This window comes from Leucoraja erinacea, chromosome 26 (assembly GCF_028641065.1).
Source record: "Leucoraja erinacea ecotype New England chromosome 26, Leri_hhj_1, whole genome shotgun sequence".
Taxonomy (NCBI): Eukaryota; Metazoa; Chordata; class Chondrichthyes; order Rajiformes; family Rajidae; genus Leucoraja; species Leucoraja erinaceus.
In genome coordinates, this window is record NC_073402.1 from 16,570,181 (window position 1) to 16,585,645 (window position 15,465).

Consider the following 15,465-nt stretch of genomic DNA (forward strand, 5'->3'; position numbering starts at 1 on the left):
TGAAATATAAACAAATCTCAGATACATCAACAGGCCCTACAGATTTCTCAAGGCAATTCACGATGAAGTTGCTTTAGTCAAGAAAAAATCTAAGGAATTTATTGTTTGTAGGAACATTAATCACATACTGCACCACTCTCAACCAGTTCATCAAAGTCATATCCTGCCACTGCAATATGTTGCATTCTGTGCTGTTGCCAAATGTGCATTTAATTCCACACTTTAAAACCACAGAATATGACAGACAAAAATCTATGTTATACTATTCAGTTTTACCACTTCAGTTTAATGAATATGTACAGTAATCACAAATTGATTTCATTTAAAACAAAAAAATAGGCAAAGCATGGCACCAATTCTAAATCTCATCTGAACAAAATGGTATACACTGAAGTTTATAAAATTTACTTAAAGTACCTTCTTGTCTATTTTATTGAATATACACAAATGGAACTCATGGAACAAAATGGAAATCCATAATGATTCAAATATCACATTTAATCATTTCCTTTAAGAATGCATGGAGATAATCATTAATGAGGAGGGTGAAGCTGCTTTTCTTATCATCAAACTCAGTAATTGAACAAGATCCCATGATCAGTGATGAGTTGATTTACCAATTATGCATGTTACTTGGCGAGTTAATCATTCGGGAATATAAACAAACCATTCATTAAAACAAGGATCTTTAAATCTAAAATGCAGATGTTGGAAATCCAGAAAATTCTGCAAATGCTCAGCATGCAGCACATGTGAGAAGATAGACAGTTAACATTTCTGCACTAAGTCTTGTCAGCAGAATTGGGAAAAAAAGACGAAATGTTTTAAGTTGTTTTAAGTTTCGAGGATGTAACTAGTAGCGTGGATAGAGGAGAACCAGTGGATGTGGTGTATCTGGACTTCCAGAAGGCTTTCGACAAGGTCCCACATAAGAGATTAGTATACAAACTTAAAGCACATGGCATTGGGGGTTCAGTATTGATGTGGATAGAGAACTGGCTGGCAAACAGGAAGCAAAGAGTAGGAGTAAACGGGTCCTTTTCACAATGGCAGGCAGTGACTAGTGGGGTACCGCAAGGCTCAGTGCTGGGACCCCAGCTATTTACAATATATATTAATGATCTGGATGAGGGAATTGAAGGCAATATCTCCAAGTTTGCGGATGACACTAAGCTGGGGGGCAGTGTTAGCTGTGAGGAGGATGCTAGGAGACTGCAAGATGACTTGGATAGGCTGGGTGAGTGGGCAAATGTTTGGCAGATGCAGTATAATGTGGATAAATGTGAGGTTATCCATTTTGGTGGCAAAAAACGGGGCAGACTATTATCTAAATGGTGGCCGATTGGGAAAGGGGGAGATGCAGCGAGACCTGGGTGTCATGGTACACCAGTCATTGAAGGTAGGCATGCAGGTGCAGCAGGCAGTAAAGAAAGCGAATGGTATGTTAGCTTTCATTGCAAAAGGATTTGAGTATAGGAGCAGGGAGGTTCTACTTCAGTTGTACAGGGTCTTGGTGAGACCACACCTGGAGTATTGCATACAGTTTTGGTCTCCAAATCTGAGGAAGGACATTATTGCCATAGAGGGAGTGCAGAGAAGGTTCACCAGACTGATTCCTGGGATGTCAGGACTGTCTTATGAAGAAAGACTGGATAGACTTGGTTTATACTCTCTAGAATGTAGGAGATTGAGAGGGGATCTTATAGAAACTTACAAAATTCTTAAGGGGTTGGACAGGCTAGATGCAGGAAGATTGTTCCCGATGTTAGGGAAGTCCAGGACAAGGGGTCACAGCTTAAGGATAAGGGGGAAATCCTTTAAAACCGAGATGAGAAGAACTTTTTTCACACAGAGAGTGGTGAATCTCTGGAACTCTCTGCCACAGAGGGTAGTTGAGGCCAGTTCATTGGCTATATTTAAGAGGGAGTTAGATGTGGCCCTTGTGGCTAAGGGGATCAGGGGGTATGGAGAGAAGGCAGGTACGGGATACTGAGTTGGATGATCAGCCATGATCATATTGAATGGCGGTGCAGGCTCGAAGGGCCGAATGGCCTACTCCTGCACCTAATTTCTATGTTTCTATGTTTCTATGTTGGGAAGGTGGGAGAAGGAATAGAACATCAAGAACATAAATGATAGGGTAGGTTAAGGATGCCATAGAAATGGGTTGCAGAGATCTTTCAGTCAATGGGTTAATGGGGGCATAGGAGTACCATAACACAAACAATGAAGAATAAATAGTTACAAAATAAAGAGTGATGTCTTGAGGAGCAGCACCTTATCTTCTGTCTGGGCGTGTTGCAGTCTTCTGCATTTCAAATTCTACAATTTCTGGTAACTTGCTTCACATCTCACAACATTTTTCACTTCTTTGTGTGTTTTATCATCCTCTAACTATACCGATTAATCAAATGACCAGAGGAACTCTACAATTTATCCTTCCAGAAACCCTAGCCTCACACTTTTACAGATGTTGCCTATGTCCTTCTCCCATCTTTCCTGGGAGTTAAAATGAACTTGCTTTTCTCTCTTTACCAGTTCTGATGAAGGGATTTAGACCTGAAATGGTAACTTTGTTTCTCTTTACGTAGATTCTGAATGTTTCCAGTGTTTTCTGGTTTTGTTAAGTTTAAATCTTAAATTGTGAAACTTTACAGATTATTTCTTTGCATTATTTCTTGTATTACCAAACAACAAAACTATAGCTACATACAAAAATATATCCTCATAAAATGGTCATGTAGTTATCAGCTCTTCTGGTTTGACTCAGTAGACTTGTTTCAACATGATGAGAATATATAATTTGCAGATTATTGTTTGCAATGTGCAACTACGATCCAATGAGAAATTTTAATGAGTTTCCCAAATCCGAGTCTGATCGGTGTTACCTCTAAGATTATTTTGCCAGGATGTTTATTGCACTAACTCTGCAGAAATCCATTGGAGTATTTACAAACCATGATCATGCATATACAAAGCTCTTTGGTAATGAATGGGAAAAGGGACTATTCATATAACCATATAACAATTACAGCACGGAAACAGGCCATCTCGGCCCTACAAGTCCGTGCCGAATATTCACATTTTGAAATGTTGATGAAACGGGCACCAAAGTCTTGAGTATCTAGTAATATTTTCTTGCAGTAAAGTTGGCAAACGTGATTCTTAAATACTGTAATGTTTGAAGTATTAGTACATAGAAATTCTATCAGTAGTTGAATTGGGTTCACTTGATGCCTTGTAAAGTGTTCACTTGAAAGAAATCTCCAGCCACGTGGATCCCAATAAGTAGCATCAGCTGGTTGCTCATCCTCTGTACGTAAAGTTTTGTTCTGAAAGTTTTTATCCCAGCAATCAAATATTTCACTTATCTGCATTTGGTGAGGTACCATTTTCCGAAATGTCAAGGCTGCATTTATCAAATGATGAAAACATAGTCGTGCTTGCAGTGTTGCTTTTGATGTGTCCATCAGATGCCACGCTGTTCTCCAGAGATGGCGACTGCCTCTTGCACCCAGCCATGATGTTTATGAGTATACTGCGCATGTCTTTGCTCCTTAGTGCATACACAATTGGATTCAAAGTCGAATTTAGCAAACATAACATGCTGCAAAAAGCAAAGACCTTTTTGGTACCTTTGCTTACCGTCGCAAATATATCAAAAGTCATTATAGCCAAGACTGGAGACCAAAAAGTAATTAAAATGATTAATATTAGACCTAGTGTTTTGGCAAGTTTAATGTCTATGCGTGTGTGGCCCAATTTTGATTGACTTTTCCTTCCTTCTTTCTGTTTTTCCATGTGGACTGAATGGAAATGGGCCTTCCAGAGAATATGTATGTAGGCATAAATTATTAAAACTAACAGACAGGTAATAAGCATGATCCAGGAAATTAAATAGGTTTCATCAACTAAAGGAAATAGCTCAGAACACTTATAATGTGAATCACAGCAATTCCATCCCATCAAAGGTAATAAACCTATCGAAATAACAACTGACCACAAAACTAAAAGACATTTCACTGCTTTCCTCATTGTTAAAATTGTCCTGTATTCAGATGGCTTGTGAATGCATATGTATCTGTCAATCGCAGTGAGTAGCAAACTGCCCACTGAAGCTGAGAATGATGCAATGACACCTCCTAGTTTAAACAGAAAGATGTTATTATTGTCCTTGTGCCCAAAGACATGGAAGCCAACAAAACTGTAAACAAATATAATGCTTGCCATGAGGTCGGCAGTTGCAAGGCTAGAAATGAATAAATAAGAGGGTCGACTTCGGAGATGTGGAGTGAAGAGTATCACACATAAAACTAAGATGTTCTCCAACACAGTAAATGGCCCCACTGTTAAACACAGCACGGCAACGACTTTCTTTTGGCTTTCTGTGAGGATCATGAAGGATTCCATAAGCAAGATCCTATCACCACAATCAATTTCATTATCTTCATCTGTAGCGTAAGAAGTGGTTGAATTTGAAGTTGAGTTAAACAAAAGTGAATTATTCTCATTCATTTTTTGATGCGCTTTTATCTTTCAGAATTCCAAACTGCGATTCCAAAGTAGATTTAATCAGATTATGGACTTTTAAAGATGGTTTTAAACATGGAATTTTCAATCTCTTCAGCACCAGTTCTTCACTGTGCCTAAATAAAAAAGAGAATATAATTAAATTAGTAAAGACATTTTTAATTTGACCATCTATTATGTTTTACTGTCTGTTAGCTAAATCCGAGCTCGCCACAACATTGCTGTTACCAGAGGCTTGTAATATTTCTGGGAGACCAATAACATTTCAGATTTCTAACGCTTCAGTACCATTTAGAACCAGCATCAAGAAATCATAAGGATACATCTGGTCTAAAACTATTAACTTTTCGTATTTACAAAGATTTTTCAAGTCAGTTTTAGTTATGATTTTCTGTCTTTTGAAACATCGTGAACCGTACAGTAACCCAGGTAACAGGCAGTTCTGTATTCAAGAAATGGTAGAAAAACATTATGTTAAGAATGGGTTGTCAGGACAGAATCTATTAACGCAAGGGAGCTCATGAACAAATTTCAATCACACCTACCTTGCTTCAGTAGTTATTGATTTCGTTATTACCCTCAGACGCACACAATTTTCAGCCAATACTATCTCTCTGTTGTGCTCTGGAATGCCAGGACATACTTACTGGCACACCTGAACCCTGCACAGGTGTTGCTTAGGTGCATGGCCTGGATTATTTTCAGCCAATGCTATCAAATGAACTGCCCCTTTCAAGGCTCTAATACCATGTGCCAGTCAATTTCATAGCAATTTTTTAATGACATTTGGCATTTTTTAAATCCCTCCTTAGATGGCGCTAGACAATACAACATAATAATCCACCATAAATCCATTGGTCAAATATATAATAACTTTAAAACACACTGGGACTGATCAGATATAGATACATTCTCAGAAAGAAATATATTTATATATATCACTCCAAAAAATTAAGATTGCCTCTGTTTCATAAATTGAAAAAATTGCATCTGTTGAATTCGCCTATACTCAGCAATTTGAATGAAGCAACTTTTAATTTGTGTTGTTCAAATTTCAGACACAAATCAGCTTGCTTAGAGTCAATACACAGATAGACAACTTTCATCAGAAATTCTTTGGATCTTGTTTTCCAGAGGAAACCATTTTTTTTGCAAAACTGTTAAATATTATTATTTACAGTTTTAACTGATACAGAGGCGAGCAATGTAATATTTCGCCAGTTATTTAATAAATGGAACTTTGAAATTGCGTGCTGGCAGGAAGTCCATGAGTTTGGCATGATGCTCATTTAAAGCCTACAGGGAAGGCATGATGACAAGTTCCACAAGTAAATAATAAAATTAATTTATGCCTATCCATGTTCTCTGGAGATGCTGCCTGACCTGTTGAGTTACTCTAGCACGTTGTGTCCTTTTTTGTAGATTAGCATCAGCAATTCCCTGTTTCTACAAAGTGAATTATAGCTTCACTTACTGTATATATTGGTGTTACAATGTTTTTATTACAAGAGCCCAGCCTGATTAATAATGTGATTTCTGTAAAAACTTAATTTGAAATGAAAATACAAAGCGCTGTAAAATACTGGGCAGTTTGGGCAGCATCTGTCGAAAAAGAAACAGATTTAATGTTTAAGCTCAATAACATTTTGTCAGCGCTGATATTTGTTTATATTAATGATATTTATGGGAGTACAAGACCAAGTGTGGACCCGTTGTGTCCCATCCCCCAACGCAATATTCCACCACTGACCCATAGCCCCCAACTGCGCAGGCACGGCCGGCAAGTGGGAGCGTGACTGCAACATTTTTTAAGTTGAAAATGGCAGTAACGCAAAATATAAGATCAATGTGAACATATCTCACTCTCCCTCTTCAGGCCCCTATTTCCCTCCTTCATTATCCTCCCTCTCCCCACCCTCCACCTCCCCTGCTTCCCTCACGCCCTCCCTCCCTATTCTCCCTCCCCTCATCCATTACTTCACCATTCCTCTTCTTACCCTTATCCACCTCCATTCCCCCTCATCACCCAGCACTACCTCCCCCCATCTTCACCCTCACTCTTCTTTCCCCTCTCCCCCTCACCTCCCCCACATTTCCCTCCCTCTCCTTTCCGCTACCCTCTCCCTCCCCCCCTCCCTCCCTCCCCTCCCTCCCTCCATAACCCCTCTCCCCTCCCTATCCTCCTCCTCTCCCTCTATCTCCCTGCTCCCCATTCCTCACCTCCCCCCTATCACATTCCCCCACAGCCTCCTCTCTCTCTATCCCCTGCTCTACTACCTCCCCCACTCCTCTCTCTCTACCCCCCCCCTCCCCCACTCTCCTCACTCACCTCACCCACTTTCCCCTCCCTACCCCCCTCCTCCTCCCCTCTACCCCCCCCTGATCCCCCACTCCTCACCTCCCCCTATCCCACCCTCCCACATTGAAAATCGAGATGATTATTTTGTAAATGAAACCTCTCCCGTATCCCACCACCTCAATAATGAAAACTGCAATGTTTTTTTGTAAATTAAACCTCCCCAAGAACTGGATTAAAACGGAGTTTTTTTTTTTAAATCGCGATTTTTTAATGTAAATGAGTTTCGGGACCCCATTGTGATGTCATATGCTGCTAACGAGCAGTGCAAGTGGAAGTGATTTTTGTCAAAGTTATTTTAGTAGAGTTTAAAATGTGCATCACTTGTAAAATATACCATCAATCTGAATGAAACTAGCCACAGTACACCACAGCTGTCCCCACTGTCTTAGTAGGTGAGCGAGTGAGTCTTCAGAACTCCCAAATCTGCTTGGCTGTGGAGGGAGGTGGGAGGAGGGGGAAGAAAAGGGGAAGTTGTGGGGAGAAAAGGCATCATGTGGGACGACAGATGGCGCAATGGGCTAAGTGTTCATTCTCCTGCCTTCTCCCCATAACCCCGGACACCTGTACTAATCAAGAATCTATCTATCTCTGACTTAAAAATATCCACTGACTTAGCCTCCACAGCTTTCTATGTCAAAGAATTTCACAGATTCATCACCCTCTGACTAAACGTTCCTCCAGGTGCTCTAGTTTCCTCGCACATGCCAAAGATGTGCAGGCTTGTGCGTAAATTTGCTGCTGTAAATTGCCCCGAGTGTGTAGGGAGTGGATGCAAAAGTGGGATAACATAGAACCAAAAGCTGGAGTAATTCAGCGGGACATGCAGCATCTCTGGAGAGAAGGTATGGGTGACGTTTCGTTTTGAGACCCTTTTTCGGACTGCAAACACTTCTGTGTGTATTTTTCAGTTTGAGCCAGCATCTGCAGTTCCTGCACATTTTGTCTGCTCCACTGCAAAGTCTCCTGAAGATATGTCTACTTTGAAAAAGTTATCTTCTCTCCGACAAGAGTTCTGCAACATCCTTTCTCGCTGCTCCCCCTCTGTGATTCCTCCTGCTCTCCTACTCTACGGCCACGTTATTAAGCAGTCTGAAGAAGGGTCTCGACCAGAAACACCACCCATTCCTTCTCTCCAGAGATGCTGCCTGTCCTGCTGTTACTCCAGCTTTTTGTGTCTATCTTCTGTTTAAACCAGCATCTGCAGTACCTTCCTTCACATGACATAGAATCTGTATGAATGGGTGATCGATGGACGTGTGGACACAATGGGCTGAAAAGCTTGTTTCCATGCTGTATTTTTCAATTAAAGAATGATATATCTAGACAAAATATATCTACAGGAATGGACAGACACAGGGAGGGAGAGCATCCAGTTCTCACCAGACAAGGGTGAACAGCCAGCTACAACTTGCATGCAGAATAAGGAAAACTGGTACAGTCATCTCTTTGTTTGTACAACTACTTCAATAAATAACTGGAAATACTGACTGGAAGATCTGTCCTATTGGGTCTGTGTAAGATCACTCCTACTTATGTGTGTAGTAATGGCGATGCAAAAGAGGACACTGGAAAAGTTGGAAATTTGCCCTTACATTTAAGTGAGAACTGGCTCTATGAGTGAAACCGGAGCTTGTGAATACTTGGGAACACGGATTGTTTTAATTCACAAGCATGATGCCGCCATTCCCAATCAACTGGACAAGGTTGCCACCTGCGCTAATCTGACTAACGGAGATTGGAAACCCGGAAAGCCAAAGCGCAGGGAGAGTGAGTAGGTACAGCATTACGTTTTACTGGACAAGCTATATATGATAAGCCGTATTGGAAAACGGCTACAAAAATGGAGAATTGAGAAGTGACCTTGAGAAACAGAACAATATCGGTTGTTTGAAATATTTTGCTGTCGTCATACGACTTTATGTCAACCAGTCTTAAAGGGATAGTGAACAAGTATGTCTGTGGTCAAAGCTAAAGCTCAGTCACAAGATAACGATGTTGGAAATGATTCTGGAAAGGAATAAAAGAATTACTAAGCACACTGACAAAGGCTTGGAATTGTTCAGGGAAAAGTGTCAGAAGACAAGAAACACGATATGTAAAGAAGCTAACAAGTGATTTGAAAAGCTGAAAGAGCTCATGAAATCAGAGGAAAATGCAAATGAAGTACAATCTAACCTGGTTCAATTAATCAAGCTCTGTGATGAAATCAGTGAAAACCACGAGTCATTGGTGAAGGTACCACTGCCTGAAAAGGAGCTTGAAAGGCAAAATCAGTGGTTTCAACAACGAATGGAAACATTTAATAGTTTTATACAAGATGTAAATGTGTGGTTACCTGATGTTGGACAGCAAACCACACACTCTATAGCTGAAAGTGCCATACAATAGAGTGTTGTAAACTCAGAAGAAATTGGACCTGATGACCGCGTTTCAAATGTCTCAAAACTAAAATGAAGCCACAAATCTAGTTCTTCACCAAGTTCATCTTCGACGGCCTCTGCTCGCATTAAAGCTCAGGCAGAAAGGGCTGCTCTCTTGGAACGGGTTGCCACCCTGAACAAAAAGCACAAGCTTGAGGCACAAGACGAACAATTGGAGAGGAGGAAAGAGAGAAAGAACAACTGAAAAGAACGAAAGAACAATTGAAAAGAGAGAAGGAACAGCTGGACTTAGCTGGCAGCAACCAATGCAAAAATCAATGTACTTGAGGCCAAGGGATCAAGAAACAGCTCTAGACTACCTGATGTGATGAACTCATGAGAAAAGGAACTGTTGAGAGGGAAAAATCAGCTAAATTAAATCCACAGGCAGATGAATACTTGCCTGATCAAGTGCAACAAAGACAGAATGTGGTGATGGGAACTGAATCTTCCTCTCAGCACCAAGTTGTTAGACGAAAACAAACAACTCATAGACCATCTGTTAAAGCTCAAGATATGACCCATCTAACTCAATACTCTCTTCAAAGGCAAAATGGACAGACTCATACGCAAAAGGGTATGCAAAAGCATGTTTGCACTATTCCCCCTGTAGTGAATGATGGAAACCAAGATGATATCTGGCACATAATTCAGAGGCAAAATGACATCACTGCTCTTCTGGCTCAACAAAATCTCTCTTCTACTTTAACATCAAGAGACATTTCTGTTTATAATGGTAATCCTTTGCAGTATGAAGTTTTCATCATGGCATTTGAGAGAGGAGGGGAAAGAAAGACTAATGATGACAGTGATTGCTTGAATTTTCTCGAGGAATACACAAGAGAGTATTTAAAAGGCTTAGTCCGCAGCTGCCGACACTTGCCTCCATCCCAGGGCTATCAAAGAGCAAAAGATCTGCTTAAAGAATATTTTGTTAATGAACATAAGATTGCCACTGCATATGTGGTCAGGGCATTTGCCTGGTCAATGATCAGACCAGAGGATGCGAAGGCATTGCAAGTCTCCACCTTTCCTTAGTCATCGTGCCGACTCTGATTTGTTCTGACCATTTTCACACCTCGAGTTTCCCTCCCTCCTGACACAGTCTGAAGAAGGGGTTCGACCCGAAACATCACCTCTTTTTCTCCAGACATGTTCCCCGACTCTAGCATTTTGTGTCTATCTTCGATTTAAACCAGCATCTGCAGTTCCTTCCAACATACTGAAAATGGTGTCTCTCAATTCCCTCCACGGATGCTGCCTGACTCTCTAAGTTCCTCCAGCACTTTGTGTATTTCGCACTTTAAATTTAGTCCTAAACTGAGTGCAAATTTAGTTCTTAGGATTAAAAATAAAATTAATTGATGCAGGATACATGTCCATACTTTAGATGGTTGGGTTGATAAAGGTTGGGGTGAAGATTGCAACCTTCACGTGGTTTCCCGTTTCGACTAATGCAATCACCACGACGTGCACAAACAAATAGATCAAATAGAACAAGTTGTGTTGCAACTTTAGGCTGTGCACGCCACACGCAAGAAGAATAAGAAATGATGGTCATTTCATGGACCTGAAATATTAATGGTTTCTCTCTCACAGATGCTGCCTGACCTGACTATTTCCAATACTTTTGTTATCAGTCCTATATCCCTCCTGAAACGCATTTATCCAGGATGTGTGTGAAATGGTATTTCTCAACATAAAACCTACCAATTATAAAATAGTTATAGTTCAGGAATTAACTTAACAAAGTCTTCTGTATTCATAAACATGGGGTAAAATTTACATCCAAATAAAACGTTATTTGAGGAGGAAAACTGTGCGACTGAAGAAGGGGTTCGACCCGAAACGTTGCCTATTTCCTTCGCTCCATCCTCACCCGCTGAGTTTCTCCAGCATTTTTGTCTACCTTCGCTTTTCCAGCATCTGCTGTTCCTTCTTAAACATTCTTAAACATTTTAATCACGTTTTCATTTTGCATAGCGAATTATTATATTCATTCATGTGCGGCTATTCTCTCCACATTGGCATCTACACTGCCCAGACTGGGTGGCAAGCTGGGAGTTTGGATTCCCGTGTTGGAGTCCTTTGTTTCGATTCGCCTGCTGCCGCTGATCTATTCTCTGTAAACATTAGAGCGGTTTCTACCATCACACACTTTGCTCGCCGCATCAGCCAAATCTCCAAGTCCCCTATCTCATTGTCAAGAAATGTTAAGGCTGTGAATTAGCGAGAATGACTTTTAAAAGGAGATGACTATTCATTTTGATTTGGAGTCACTAACCGCATCCCGGGGAGCTAAGAGCGCCGGTGGAGACGGTTTGTAGCGGAGATCTCCCCATTGGCAGCGCCCGGTAACATGCACACCGGATTGTTTTGTGAAACGAAGCTAGGACCAACGTCGGACCGGAGCTCGAATGAGTGACTTCCCGGGTGTCCATTGGCGGAGTGGCGGAGGGAGCTCAGACCAATATATCTACTGAAGGAGATAAAAGGATGCAGGATGCTGGAGTTTTGAGCAAAACACCAAGTACTGGAGAGAAGCTCAGTAGCTCAGCGGATCAGGCAGCATCTCTTAGGAGAAAAAAAAGTAGGCGACGTTTCGGGTCGAGACCCTTCTTCGGACTGAGTGTCACTGGAGAGGGGAACGAGAGGTGTGAAAAGGTTCAGAACATATCAGAGCCGGCACCTATGACCAAGGAAAGGTGGAGCCCACAATGGTCCATTGTCGGCTGTGGCAGAGGTGATAACGAAGAACTGGAGCGGGCCAGGCGGCATCTGTAGATGAAATTGACAAGCCACGTTTCGAGTCGGAAGGGTCCAAACCCGAAACGTCGCCTATCTATCTGTTCCCTCCACCCATGCAGCCTCTCCCGCTGAGTTACTCCAGCACTTTATGTTTTTCTCCACTGAAGACTCAGTTACTCACTGCGCCGCCTGGGTTAGACAACCCACGGGACCTTAAAACTGGCATTTAAAACTGTCGCTATTTTTTTTTTAAATATAAGCACGTAGCAACATTATAACTTCGTTAATTTTGGACAAAATTTGAACTTGCAAGTGCACAACAGAAGTCAGTTCCAGCACAAGGCTGCATTGTAATTGCTGGTATTTTAGTCTTACCTGGATTCACCTGGAGTGACCCACGCTAATCGCCATGTATGGATTCAACGGATTGTACGGGGAATGTAGAATTGACCCCTAGCTGTTGAGAGAAAGGGGCGAGCCCCGATATCAAACCCCTCGGTACGTGTGTGTCGCTGGTCTGATCGCCTGCCGCCGCTACATTGAGACCACCCCCTTCAGCAAGCGAATGCGTCGTTGCCTCTCCGCTCTTGCTGTCTGTCGTTAGCTGCAGGTCCAGTTCCTGCCGGTTGCTGGTCTTCTGTCACTCGCACTGTCTCAGCCTGCACTTCGCTTTTTGTTTCACAGGTTTGAAAGGGGAAATCCCCAGAATCACAAGCTGGCATTAGACCACCAGCAAGTTCCATGCGTCACTGGAGGTACACTGGCGAAGCAGAGGGACACACACACACACACACTGCCAACCGAACTGTTCTCACTAACCTGCCCCTCACAGAGCAACCAGACAGTTATGGTGTCGCCCTGCTGAAGGAAGGAGACTGGTAACTCATAGGCTGGGCTCATTCTGAAAGGCAAAAGAAAAATGCATTCTTTCTAGGAAGTTGCACTGAGAATAACTGATGAGGAGGGGGAGTGAATTACAAGGGAAGAATTTTAATAAGGGATTTGGGTGATGCCTGAAGGATTAATACTGATTTGTGACTGGGAACTGTTAAACCCACCTGAAATGTTAACAATTTATAGGCTTTATTTCATTTCCATTTTCAATGGAAAAGTGGGTAAATAAATACATTGTCCCTAGTGTGTAGGATAAGTGTTGGTGTACGGGGTGATTGCTGGTCATTGCAGACTCGGTGGGCCAAAGGACTTGTTTCCCTGCTGCATCTAAAGACTCCTGGAAATGGTTTGGATTGAATATTTCTCCCCCCACTCATATTTAAATTTAGAGTCCATAATATGAATTAAGTGATTACAATCAAATGGAATCCAGCTGGGAATCGACTTGCATCTTGTTCTGACAACATGACCTGAAAGATAACTGATGTTTTGATTCTTATCACATAAAGATTATTTAGAGCGATTGTAACTTTTTAGTTTTAAAAATGTGAACATTTAACATACAGTAACTGGCTCAGAGCTATGTGTCCTCCAATATCAGAATAGTGGGTTAGGGTAGAAGTTGGTTGATGGTTTCATAGCAAAAGGATTTGAGTATAGGAGCAGGGAGGTTCTACTGCAGTTGTACAGGGTCTTGGTGAGACCACACCTGGAGTATTGCGTACAGTTTTGGTCTCCAAATCTGAGGAAGGAGAGGGAGTGCAGAGAAGGTTCACCAGATTGATTCCTGGGATGTCAGGACTGTCTTATGAAGAAAGACTGGATAGACTTGGTTTATACTCTCTAGAATTTAGGAGATTGAGAGGGAATCTTATAGAAACTTACAAAATTCTTAAGGGGTTGGACAGGCTAGATGCAGGAAGATTGCTCCCGATGTTGGGGAAGTCCAGGACAAGGGGTCACAGCTTAAGGATAAGGGGGAAATCCTTTAAAACCGAGATGAGAAGAACTTTTTTCACACAGAGAGTGGTGAATCTCTGGAACTCTCTGCCGCAGAGGGTAGTCGAGGCCAGTTCATTGGCTATATTTAAGAGGGAGTTAGATGTGGCCCTTGTGGCTAAGGGGATCAGGGGGTATGGAGAGAAGGCAGGTACGGGATACTGAGTTGGATGATCAGCCATGATCATATTGAATGGCGGTGCAGGCTCGAAGGGCCGAATGGCCTACTCCTGCACCTAATTTCTATGTTTCTATGTTTCTATGGTTGACACAGACCCAGTAAGCCAAAATGCCTGTTTACATGCTGTATAGAGTCATACAGTGTAGAAACAAGCTATTCAGCCCAAGCTGCTCACATTAGTCCCACTTGCCTGCATTTGGCCCACATCCTTCTAAACATGTACCTGTCCAAATGTATTGTGATATGCCTGAACTTCCTCCTCTGGCAATTTATTCCATACACCCACCACCCTTTGTGTAAAGAAGTTGTCCTTCAGGTTCCTATTAAATCTTTCCCCCTTCACCTTAAAGCCATGTACTCTGGTTCTTGATTCGCTTACTCTGGGTAAAATACTGTGCAATTACCCTACCTATTCCTCTCATGATCTTATACACCTCTATAAGATCATCCATCATTCTCCTATGCTCTAAGGAATAAAGTCCTAGCGGATTCAACCTCGCCCTGTAGTTCAGGCCATGTCCTGGCAACATCCTCGTAAATCCTCTCTGCACGCTTTCCAGCTTAACAATATCTTTTTTATAACGGGGTGACCAAAACTGAACATAATATTCAAAATGTGCCCTCACCAATGTCTTGTATCGCTAACAAACTCCAGAAGCAAGGAAGTAACCTTGCATGATAATACAATGGTTGTGCTACAACTGCAGCAGTACACCCCAAACCGCACATTAGGATGAAAATGAAGACACTAGAAAGGAAGAGTGGAAATGACTTACTATAGTGTTTCAAAGATAAGAGATTTCAGTTATGATGACATTAGAAACATAGAAAATAGGTGCAGGCGGAGGCCATTTGGCCCTTCGAGCCAGCACCGCCATTCATTGTGATCATGGCTGATCTTCCCTTATCAATAACCCGTGCCTGCCTTCTCCCCATATCCCTTGACTCCACTAGCCCCCAGAGCTCTATCTAACTCTCTCTTAAATCCATCCAATGATTTGGCCTCCACTGCCCTCTGTGGCAGGGAATTCCATAAATTTAGAGATTCTAGATTAAAGGTAGACACAAAATGCTGAAATAACTCAGCGGGAGAAGCAGCATCTCTGGAGAGAGGGAATGGGCGAAGTATCAGGTCGAGACCCTTCTTCGGACTGATGTCAGGGGAGGGGGCGGGACAAAGATAGAATGAAGGTGGAGACAGTACGACTAGTGGGAGAACTGGGAAGGGGAAGGAGATGGAGAGAGGAAGCAAGCGATATCTGAAGTTAGAGAAGTCAATGTTCATATTGCTGCAGTGTAAATTACCCATCGTTAGAGAAGTTAATGTTCATACC

At 42.0% G+C, this 15,465-nt stretch overlaps 1 protein-coding gene across 1 annotated transcript; it reads right to left on the reverse strand.

Annotated features, from left to right (window-relative positions):
• Positions 1-1,320: 1,320 nt before the first annotated feature.
• Positions 1,321-15,078, reverse strand: cnr2 (cannabinoid receptor 2). Its single transcript, XM_055656212.1, has 2 exons — positions 12,433-15,078; positions 1,321-4,646 (listed from the first exon to the last, which is right to left on the reverse strand). Exon 2 carries the CDS (start codon positions 4,513-4,515, stop codon positions 3,364-3,366), a length of 1,152 nt encoding a protein of 383 aa, XP_055512187.1. The 5' UTR covers positions 4,516-4,646; positions 12,433-15,078; the 3' UTR covers positions 1,321-3,363.
• Positions 15,079-15,465: the final 387 nt, after the last annotated feature.

What these genes read in the sequence shown, in the direction of transcription:
- cnr2 (XM_055656212.1), bottom strand. Translation starts at nt 4,515, where the DNA reads ATGAATGAGAATAATTCACTTTTGTTTAACTCAACTTCAAATTCAACC.